Raw genomic sequence first — 11,679 nt, 5'->3', positions numbered from 1 at the left:
GTTTTTGCACAGCGGCTCCTCCCCTCCAGGAGAGTCTCACGGCCTGGCTGCCGCGCGCGGCCGGCCCAGCGGCGTGGTAGCTGCTCCTCGCGGGCTGCGCCTTCGCGCTCTCAGGAGCCGGCGGCAGGCGCGGGACGGGAGGAAAACGGGCCAGAGTCGGGCCCGGCCGCTCGCAGCGCCCCGCGGGCTGCGACTGGGAACGGGGAGGAGGCGGGTCGCGGGCGGGTTCGATCGCCCCCCGGGAGCCGAGCTCTTCACCCCGCTCTCCAGCTGCAGTTAAAAAAAAAAAAAAAATCGAGTAGCGCCACGTCGTACTAAGAGGAGCGGAGGGGAAGGCTGCGAAATAAAGGAAAGGAGGGGCTCGGAACTTTATTATTAGCTAATTCCTCTAGGCCGGAGAAATGCGGGCTCGGGCTGCGGCTCTGCAGGGAGAGGCTGAGGCGGTGGCCGCGCGCCGGAGGCGGGGCCGGGTCTCCCGGCGGGGGTCTCCCCTGGAAGGGGGGAAGCGCGCGCACTCGAAGCCCCCCCCCCCTGCCGCTCTGCCCCGCCCCGGGGTCTCCTCTCCTCGGGATTCCCCGCCACCAGCCTCCGGGCCAAGCGTGCCCCCAAGGCCGAGGGGGCTGCAGCGCCGCGACCCAGGCTCCCCGCGGCATCTCCCAGGCGACGGGCCCGCAACAAGATGGCGGAGGATAAAGACAGGGAAGGCTCAGGTAAGAGCCGCCCGCCGCGACCGGGGGCTGCCCCGCGAGAGCCGGCTAGGGTGGGGCGCCGGCCCTCAGGGACCCCACCGCAGCGAGCGGCCGACTGAGGAGGGGGCCGAGCGCCGGCCAGCTCGGGGGCCGCGGTCCCGCAGCCTTCCCCGGCCGCGGGCTCGGCCCGCCCCGTTCCTCCCGCCCCGCCCCGCCCCGCCCCGTCCCTCCCGCCTCAGCGCCCCCTGCCCCCGCCGTCCATCTTTCCCTCCCCGCGCCGCCCGCCGAGCCCCTCCCCCCCTCCCTCGGAGACCCAGTCCCTCCTCTGCGCGGGCGCTGGCCGAGGCGCCGGCGGGCAGGGCAGCGATGGCGCCCTCGTCACGGTCGCGGGCCGCCGCCTCCCAACTCTCCCGGGTGGCTGGACGCCGCAGGCGCCTCTCCCGCAGCCGTCCAGGCGGCGAGCAGCGCGGGCGGCCGGGGCGAAAGCGGGCCTCGGCTGTCAGAATCCGGCGGAATCCGCTCCCGCCGCGTCGAAACCCCGCCCGGCCCAGCGGGGAGGCGTTCGCGGCCACCATTTTGCCACTTAGTGGGGACGCGGGAGGACGGCCCCGGGGTCACCGCCGCCCTCGCCGCGCCTCCCGCCGCCGAGGGCTTTGGCCGGTGCTGCCTCTTGTCGTAAAACACAAAACCACAAAAACACGAAAGACTCTTAAAGACAGAAGCGCCAAGTCGAGCGGAGCGCGCCGAGCCCCCGGGCGTCGCGGGGTCTCCCCGGCGGCCGAGCCGCGCGCCGCCCGCCCGGGACCGCCCGCCGGATCCCAAGGATGGATGGTTCGCGTTGGGAGAAGCGGACGCCTGCTGTTCACTGTTATTTGCAAGATTTTCGCATTGTTTTTAATATAGCGGTGCTATTAAAATCTCAGGTCTTTCATTACCATTCTCTCGTAAATGGCAGTCTTGATGTTTGGTAATTGGCAAACTCATCCCCCCAAAAAAAAATCAACTTAAAAAAATCCTAAACTGTAGAAGTGAAGATCTTAGAAATAAAACATTCCACCTACCTATGTTTCTGAGCGATTACAACACCATGTCAACGTACTATTTTTCTCAACGTAGAACCAAGTGTAATCGGGGTTACAAGTGAAAAAGCCAGCCTTTGAGATATTAGTCACTTGACACAATGATCAATGAAAATCAGAGAAACACATGAAACTGCTAAGGAGTTAGCAATTGAGAACAGGAATCCTATTTTGATTTTTTTTATGGTGTGAAAAGTCAGAATTATTTATAGAGGTTATATTTTACAGATTATTTTGGAGGTGTTAACTCCTAAAATGCCCTTGTAGTTTTGCTGTGCTACTTAAGAAGTATGACCCATCCTAACAAAATGATCACTTTTTTAGATTGATTTTGAAACTTCTCCAGAAAACCAAATACTTTTATAAAATTTTTATTTACAAAAAAGGAGATAAATTAGGAGCTAACTAGGTAGATAATAAATAGGAAATAAATTAAGAAACCACTTTTTTTTATTAAGATTTGTTTAAGTCAGTATGAGAATGCACTGGATAATATCACATGTAATATATTGTATATATTATATATATATAAACTTTAAATAAATGGATTGAGAGCTTTCCCGATTTTTCAGTTTTTAAAAATACTTTTTAAAGTAATTCAGAAGAAGAAACAATTTTGTCTATAACCATAGAAGAAATGACTTAAAAGCTGGATGTAATTCATTCAGTTGGCATCTATTTAATGCCTAGCATATGGAAGACATTCTGTTTAGAACTTTGGAGAACACAAAGACAAAAAAACATCTTTTCTGGCCAGAAAGGTGAAATCAATAAAGGAGATAAGATATCCTCAGATGGGAAGGAATAGTTGACCCAGCAGAGCAGTCTTTGTGCTGTGCCAGGTGTTCATATCCCTGGCACCTGGCAGTGGGCATCACTGGAAGCTTGTTAGAATTGAAGAATCTCAATCCCTGACCTACTGAATAAGTCTGCATTTTATGGTATATCTCATTAACGGTTTTTAAAAATTATTTATGCATCAAGAACTGGGGTATAGGCCAGAGTTGGGGGGGAAGGTAAGAGGATTCACCAGAGACAAGTGGGGACCGGAACAGGTGGCTCTACTGCAATGCACTGCTGAAGGGAGCAGTGGACGATATAGGAGAGGTCTGCTGGGTACAGTCAGAAGCGCGGGAGGGCGAGAGACTTCACCAGAGCCAGAGCGGGGAACAGAACTGGCAGACTGAAGCACACTGTTGAGGGGAGCAGCGGGCACGGCAGGAGAGGTCCGCGCCATGTGGGACCCTCACCCGGTGGCCGGGGATAGAACTGGTGCTGCAGAGGCTGCGGGCAGCTTCGCAACCCAGCGTTCAACCGCTGCGCCACGGGGGAGGCCCTTGAGATATTTTTTAAAATTATAAAATGGGATTAAGTTTCTGGGTAGCCATCATATCCAGATTTTCAGTATTTAGGAACTCAATCTTGATGCAAGTATTGAGAACAATGGTAAGAAAATTTCACTTTATGATGGGGGCTGTTATCCCCTATAAAAAGCTTATAAGATTATGAATATTGAAATTGTTATGCTTATATGTAGTATTTTTTGTGCTTTATTATAGAATAATTTATTTTCTTTCCTAGATTAAGAAGTGTACAGACTGATGTTAGCTAAAAGAGAACAATTTAAACTTTAGAATCAAGCTAATTTTAGAAAAGTTTACTGAAAGGAGATAGGAAAATGATTTTTGAAGTTCTATCATTTCTCTAACGTGTCTTTGATCAGAACTCTTTTTTCCTTTAGTTTGTTTAAATGGAGAATGGATGCAATTATTGATTCTTTGGATCTTTTAATCTTATTTTATTGTTTCTGCCTCTTAGAGAATTTTGCATAGGACTTGAAAGATCTTGTTTGTAATTAAAATTATGCTTAAGAAGCAAACCAGGAATAAAATTTTAATTTTTGGTAGACCATTGAGTTTTGGAATGTATGTCACTCTAGAATTTACTGCTTTTTGTAACTTTGCATACTATGATAACATTGCTTGGTAAAGTTCTTCCAATTCAACTATCAACTCCTACATGGAAGAGATTTTTCAAGTTTTTTGTTGTTGTTGTTTTCCTGCATTGTGCTGTTCCTCTCAAAATACAACATTTAGAAATCTAAAGTAAAAATGAAATTATAAGTGAGTATAGGTGAGACTCTAGAAAGGAAAAGTTAAGAAGGAGAGCTTTAGATAAAGACATGAATTTGAATTCCAGCTTCCCTGAGCTCTATCTGTAACTATTAGTATATGTGTGACATAGAAAGGTTTAAGGAAAACTTTGTCTTATCAGTTGTTGCCATGATATATTCATGTATATTTTTGGAATACTCCAGATACCACCATTCTGTTGTCAGAATCTAAGGTTTTGTTTTGTTTTTTTTCTTTTTAGTCCTCAAATGAGTAAAGTTATATAGTAATTGTCTTTCTCCTTTTGACTTATTTTCATTCAGTATAATCCCCTTAAGGTTCATTGTTATTGAGGCAAATGGAAAGATTTCATCATTTTTTTAATGGCTGAGTAGTATTCCATTTTGTTTATATACCACATCTTCTTAATCTGTTCATTTGTTGTTAGGCACTTGGGTTATCTCCATATCTTGGCTAGTGAATATTGTGACTAGCAGTGCAGTGAAAATAGGGGTGCACATATCTTTTCAAATTCATATTTTCATGTAATATCCAGAAGTGGGATTATTAGAATGGTAATCCTACAGGAATGGTAGTTCTATTTTCGATTTTTTGAGGAACCTCCACACTGTTTTCCACTAAACTATACCAATTTACATTCCCACCCGGCAGTGAATGAGGTGGACCCCTTGTGTACTATTGATGGGAGTGTAAAATGAAGCTACTGTGGAAAATATTATAACAGCTCCTCAAAAACTTAGACATTGAAATACCATATGATCCATCTGCTCTAGCTCTCAAATAACTGAAGGGAGAAATTCAAACATATCTGTGCACCCGTGTTCTTAGCAGCTTTGTTCATAATAGCCAAAAGATGGAAGCAACTAAAGTGCCCATCCGTGAATGGACAGACAGAATGTAGTATATACATAAATTGAAATATTATTCAGTATTGAAAAGAAAAGAAATTCTGATACACTGCAGCATTAATGAACCTTGAGAACAGGTTAAAGTAAATATAATGGGCATAAAGAGACAAATACTATATGATTCCACTTATATGAGATAGAGTACCCAAATTCAAAGACACAAAAAGTAGAATGCTAGTTGCCAGAGAAAAAGGCAAGTTGACAGACATAAAGTTTCAATTTTACAAGTCGAAAAGTGTTCTGGAGATTGCACAATAATATGAATATATTTAGCACTACTGAACTTTGCACTTAAAAAGTGGTTAAGATGGTTAATTTTCATGTCTGTGTTACCACAGTTAAAAAAAAAAATCAAATGAAAATGTTGATTACATCCCAAATGAAAAAAAAATTATATATTGTTTTTGGAAGGCAATTTGGAAGGCAATAAAGAAAAAGAATATCAACATGCTTTGCTTCCTTAGTTTACTCCTCCTGTCATCTGAATCGTATTCTAAAAAGGAAAAAAGTGATAAAAATGATTAAAGTTACTTATAAATTTGGAAACATGAGTGAAATCTGCTTATCCAACAAATGGATACAGAGTAAGTTGTTGGATTACAGCCATTTAAAACAACATAAAAATTATATATATATATGTAAAAGGATTATAGGTGATCACAGGAGAAGGTAGCAGGATGATTAGATTTTCCAGTGCATTTATTTTTAAAAGTCTCATTATTATAGTCACTTCTAAAAAAATTTTTTTTTTAAAACCCACTTTCTTGTATTTTAAAATCTGCATTTAATTATTTTTATTCATTATGAAAATATGTTTACTGTATCTTATACTTGATGATGCTTTATGCTATCTGTGAATTTTCAGATATTCAGCATGTAGCAATTTTTTAAATGCAGCAATAAATTTTAGATTGAAAAACCTGGGTTTGGACTAGGACACTGTCTTTTTTCAGATTTTACTTGGGCATACTACTTAATTTCTATGAACTTTAAAGAGTTCCCACTCTAATGAGCACTTACTCTGAAGTAAGAACCTACATAAATTATGTCATTTAATCCTTTTAACAAACCTCTTTAGTAGACACTTCTATTATCCTTCTGCGAATGAAGAAAACAGGAACTTAGATAGCTAAAGCAGAAACTTCAGTTTCCACTCCATCAGGTAAGAGGAGCTTGGAAGTCATCACTTCTATGGTTATAAACTTGAGGAAACATTTGGTGATTTTGGTAAATTGCTGGAGGCTGTGTGTACTGCAATAAGAGCGAGAAACTTCCTGGGAGCCTGTAGTCTTAGTTTCTCTAGCTTTTCTAGCTTTTACTTGAGGAATCACATCAAGTTATCTGGTAAAAAATCAAGGACTCCCTTGTCTCTCTAGCAGGAGTCAGTGTAAGTAATCCATTTTGAAATTTCAGAGTATTCTCTCCTAATGAAGATCTACTCTCTTAGGGGGAAAAGACTTTACCAGAACCACATCCTCCCTATCTACATTTAGCCAATTCCGGTGACTTTGGCCTTCCTATCTCATCTAAGAGGGTGATAATAAGGTAAAAAACACTGTGGATGTCATAGTCCAGAGACGCAAGTTCTTTAAAATACTGAAATTTATTCATGAGGTTATAGAATGCCCCTTACTACCACATAAACAGGGCAATGATAATAACGGTGGATTACTGAAAAATGTGTGAGTTGCAGACTCTATTGAAGGAGGATTTCTTAGTGGAATCTGCCACCTACAGCTACAGAAAACTTTAAATACAGCCCTACCTAGCCAGATTGACATAAATTCTCACACTAATGACCTTACCTAATATATCAGGTCTGGCTTTCAGCAAAAAATTGCAAGGATTCTAAATGGCAGAAAAAACAATTTGGCAAGAAAGCAAGCATCATAACCAGATTCAGATATATGATATTTATGTTAAAAAAAATAACAGATACAAAATGGAGTCCTTCATGCCAGACATCACCCAGACATAATACCTAAATTCATCACAGTTTCAACCTCTCCCAGGAGTGTAATCCTAAACCAACAATCTGCTGTTTCCTAATCATGGGTTAGGTAATCTGCATTAGACCCCTATCCCCTTCCTGAGAGAAGGTAGCTTTTCTTGAAATACTTTTGCAGAATACCTTGCCCTAGCCTCTTATTGTGTATATGTGCCTTCCATTTTGTGTAATCCCTTGCAATATCTAGATAGGATGCTACACAATTCATGAATCATTTAATAAACCAACAGTTTCTAAATTTGTGACTTTTGCTTTTTGACATTCACCTGTGCTGTAGCAGACTGGAGTGGGGCAAGAGCAGAGAAAGTGGCCAAAAAGGTTTGAGAGTCTAGGGATTCTAAATTTCTTTGTTTAATGGCTGTTGGGATTTGGAGCAGAGGGTTAGGGATGAACTAACAATTATCCATTTCAACTCTGACTCATTCTTGTGTTTGCCTTTCTTGTGCTTCTTCAGTACAGTCCACATATTTCACTGAATTTAGGATATCTACTGTGACAGTTTACTGTAACTGGTTTGTTTTCCTTTTAAATTATAAATATTTATAGTTGGTCAATAAACATTTGATAAGTGAAATCACAAATTAACAAAGATGATGAGTGAATAGAGTATTTAATATTTTATTCTATCTATCTATTAATTATCTATCTATCTCATCATTCTTTATTTTTGTACAATGCATGCTTTCTCTTCTCAGCTATGGTCCCCGTAAAATTCACACCACCAGTTCACCTGTGCACCATCACCATAGTCCCTTCTGCTTTTCCCACTTCTGTTTTGATCCCTCTCCTTCCCCATTTCCTACAGAATGTCTCTGATTTATAGTTGCCCATTAATTTTTTAAATTATTATTTTTTTCCTGATCCTTATTTGTTTCCCTATATTCCTCCTGTAAGTGAAACCATCAGATATTTTTCTTTTTCCTTCTGGCTTATTTCCTTGAGCATAATCCCTTCCAGCTCCATCCATGTTGCCGCAAATGGCATGAGTTTATAATTTTGAGTTTATAATACACATATTCCATTGTGTATATATACCACATCATCTTGATCCAGTCATCTATTTTGGGGCATTTGGGTTGTTTCCATAGCTTAGCTATTGTAAATAATGCTGCAATAAACAAAGGGGTGTAGATATCCTTTTAGGTTGATGTTTTTGTGTCCTTTGGGTAGATCCCTAGGAATAGAATTGCTGGGGCATATGGAAGCTCCATTTTTAGTAGTATGAGGAACTTCCACACAGCTTTGCATACTGGTTGGACCAGTTTGCACTCCCACCAGCAGTGTAGGAGAGTTCCTTTTTCTCCACATCCTTGCCAACATTGGTTGTTGGTAGTTTTTAAATATGTGCCATTCTCACTGATGTAAGGTGGTATCTCATTGTGGTTTTGATGTGCACTTCCCTGATTATAAGTGATGTTGAACATCTTTTCATATACCGCTTGGCCATTTGCATTTTCTCTTTGGAGAAGTGTCTTTTTAGCTCTTCTGCCCATTTTTTGACTGAATTGTTTGCTTTGTTTTTGTTGAGTCATGTGAGCGCTTTGTGTATCTTATGATTAGTCCCTTATCAGTTGAATGGAGTGCAAAGATTTTCTCCCAATCAGTAGGGTGTCTCTTTTGCTGTCCAGAATCTTTTTAGTTTGATATAATCCCAGCTGTTTATCTTTTCCTTCACTTTCTTTGTTTTGGGGGATGAGTCTTTAAAGATGTTACTGAGATGTATGTCTTGTATTGTTTTACCTATATTTTCTTCCATATGTTTTATGGTTTCAGGTCTTAAGTTCAATTATTTTATCCATTTTGAGTTGGTTTTTGTGCATGGTGTGAGATAATAGTCCAGTTTCATTCTTTTGTATGTGGTGGTCCAGTTTCCCAGCACCTTTTATTGAACTAACTGTCCTTGTTCCATTGCATATTCTTTGCTGCTTTATCAAAGACTAGTTGTCCATTATAAGGAACCACAAAAAAACTCAAATTGGCTTTATTTCTGGGTTTTCTATTTGATTCCATTGGTCTGTGTGTCTGTTTTTGTTTCAGTACCATACTGATTTAATTATTCTTGTTTTGTAGTATAGTATGAAGTCTGGGAGTGTGATACTTCCAAGCCCATTTTTAGTCAGGAGACCTTTGCCTATTGAGGTTTTTTGGTCGTTCCATATAAATTACATCAATATTCTTTTTTTTGAAGAATGTCATTGAGAATTTTGGTGGGATTATGTTCAATCTGTAAATTGCTTTCAGTAGTATGGCCATTTTAATAATGTTAATTCTAATCCATGAGCAGGGAATGTCTTTCTATTTCTTTGTGTCTTCTTCTATTTCTTTTAACAACGTTTTATAATTTTTCTTTGTATAGGTCACTCACCTCCTTTGTTAGGTTTATTCCCGGCTATTTGATTTTTTTTTGTTTGTTTGTTTCAATTGTAAATGGGATGGTTTTCTTAATTTCTTCTTCTACAGATTGATTACATAAAGGGAGGCTACTGATAGCTAAAGTAGCTATCCTGCTACTTTACTAAACTGGTTAATTATTTTAATTAGTTTTTCTATGGAGCGTTTAGGGTGTTCTATGTATATTATCATATTGTCTGCAAATAGTGATAGTTTTACTTTTTTCCCTATTTGGATTCCTGTGTCTTTCTCTTGTCTCATTGCTCTGGCTAGGACTTCCAGTATTATATTGAAAAACAGTGGCGAGAATGGACATCCTTGTCTTGTTCCTGATCTTAATGGGAAGGCTTTTAGCTTTTCACCATTTGAGAATAATATTGGCTGTGGGTTTGTCGTAGATGGATTTTATTATGTTAAGGTATGTTCCTTCTCTCCTGAGAATTTCAAGGACCTTCATAATAAATGAATGTTGAACTTTGTCAAATGCTTTCTCAGCATTTATTGAAATGATCATCGGTATTTATTTTTCTTTTTGTTGATGTGTGGGATTATATTAATTTTTGGATATTGAACCATCCGTGTGCCCCTGGAATAAATCCCACTTGGTCATGGTGGGATTGTTGGATTCTGTTGGCAAGTATTTTATTGAGGATTTTTGTATCTGTGTTCATTAGAGAAATCGGCCTGTAGTTTTCTTTTTTTGTGTGTTGTCTTTGTTTGGTTTTGATATTAGTATAATGTTGGCTTCATAAAACGTATTTGGTGGTTTTCCTTCTTCCTCAGTTTTTTGAAGGAGTTTGTATAGGATAGGCACTAATTCATTTCTGAATGTTTAGTAGAATTCATTTTTGAAATGTTCTGGTCCTGGGCTTTTGTTTTGGGGGAGGGTTTTGATTACTGTTTCCCTTTCACTGCCTGTAATTGGTCTGTTTAGGTGTTCTGTTTCTTCTTTATCTAGCTTTGGATGATTATATTGTTCTAGGAATTTGTCCATCTCTTCTAGATTGTTGAACTTGTTTGCATATAAATGTTCATAGTGATCTCTGATTTTTTTTTAATTTCTGCTGAGTTTGTTGTAATTTCTCCTCTTTTGTTTATGATCCTATTTATTTGTGTTTTCTCCTGTTTTTGCTTTGTGAGCCTAGCTAGAGTTTTGTCTATTTTGTTTATTTTTTCCACAAACCAACTCTTGGTTTTGTTGGTCTTTTGGATTGTCTTTTTAATTTCTATTTCATTTATTTCTGCTGTGATTTTTATCATTTCCTTTCTTATACAGACTTTTGGGGTTATTTGTTGTTCTTTTTCTAGTTCTTTGAGATGGGAGATTAGTTTGTTTGATTTCTTTCTTGTTTCTTTATGTGAGCATGTATTGCTATATACTTTCCTCTTATTGCTGATTTTGCTGTGTCCCATACATTCTGGAAAGTTGTGTCCTCATTGTCATTTGTCTCATGGTATTTTTTTAATATCTTCTTTGATCTCCTCATTGATCCAATGGTCTTCCAGTAGTGTGGGTTTCAGTCCATGAGGTGGGAGGCTTCCTTGCTTTCTTTTCATGGTTTATTTCTAGTTTGATGTCTTCATGATCAGAGAAGATAGTTGGTATGATTTTGATCTTAATGTATCGGTTGATGTTTGTCTCATGACCCAATATATGACCAATCCTGGAAAATGATCCGTACACACTTGAGAAAGATGTGTACTTGGATTTTTTTTGGGTGCAGTGTCCTATAGATGTCTGTTAAACCCATGAGAGCTAGGTCCTTATTGAGGGCTTTGATGCCCTTGTTTATTTTTTGTCTCATTGATCTATCCATTGGTGGGAGTGGGGTGTTGAAATCTCCTACTATATATGTATTTTCTCTAATGTCTGTTTTCAGAGCTGCTAATAACTGTCTTATATATTTTGGTGCTCCTTCATTTGTTGAGTATATGTTGATTAGTGTTATATCTTCCTGATGTATTATTCCCTTTATCATAATGTAGTGACCATCCATGTCTCTTTTTACCTTGTTTAGTTTGAAGTCTATTTTATCTGATATAAGTATAGCTGTTCCTGACTTTTTTTGGTCCATTTGCTTGTAGAATTATTTTCCAACCTTTTACTTTCAGTCTGTGTTTATCTTTTGTAATTAAATGTGTTTCCCGGAGACAGCAGAAGGTTGGATTTTGTTTTTCAGTCCAGCCTGCTACTGGTATCTCTTTATTGATGAGTTTAGTCCATTTACATTTAGGGTTAATATTGATACATTTGTGCCTTGAATTTGTCATTTTGTCTGTCTTTTTTTCTTACCTTGTTTGGTCTTCCTATTCATTCCTCTGTTGGTTTTAGCTTTAAGCCTTCTTGCAATTTTTTTTTTTTGGAGTGGGATTTTAATAGTAATAAATTTCTTGAGATTCTGTTTGTCTGAAAAGACCCTATTTTTCCTTCACAGAGGAAGGAGTGCTTTGCAGGGTAAAGTATTCTTGGTT

General features: G+C 39.8%; 1 protein-coding gene across 1 annotated transcript in view; it reads left to right on the top strand.

The window, feature by feature from the left end:
- Window positions 1-679: 679 nt before the first annotated feature.
- DRC8 (dynein regulatory complex subunit 8) overlaps window positions 680-11,679 on the top strand; it is a gene marked incomplete at both ends in the record, with an annotated part of 102,283 nt that continues 91,283 nt past the window's right edge. Inside the window, one exon of the mRNA XM_084253570.1 lies at window positions 680-710. Coding sequence (XP_084109696.1) covers window positions 680-710 — 31 coding nt within the window. The remainder of the gene's footprint in view (window positions 711-11,679) is intronic.

The sequence above is a fragment of the Talpa europaea genome (genome assembly GCF_964194135.1).
Source record: "Talpa europaea genome assembly, chromosome: 14".
NCBI lineage: Eukaryota > Metazoa > Chordata > Mammalia > Eulipotyphla > Talpidae > Talpa > Talpa europaea.
Note: the sequence above shows the minus strand (reverse complement) of the source record. Positions and strands in the feature narration are given on the sequence as shown.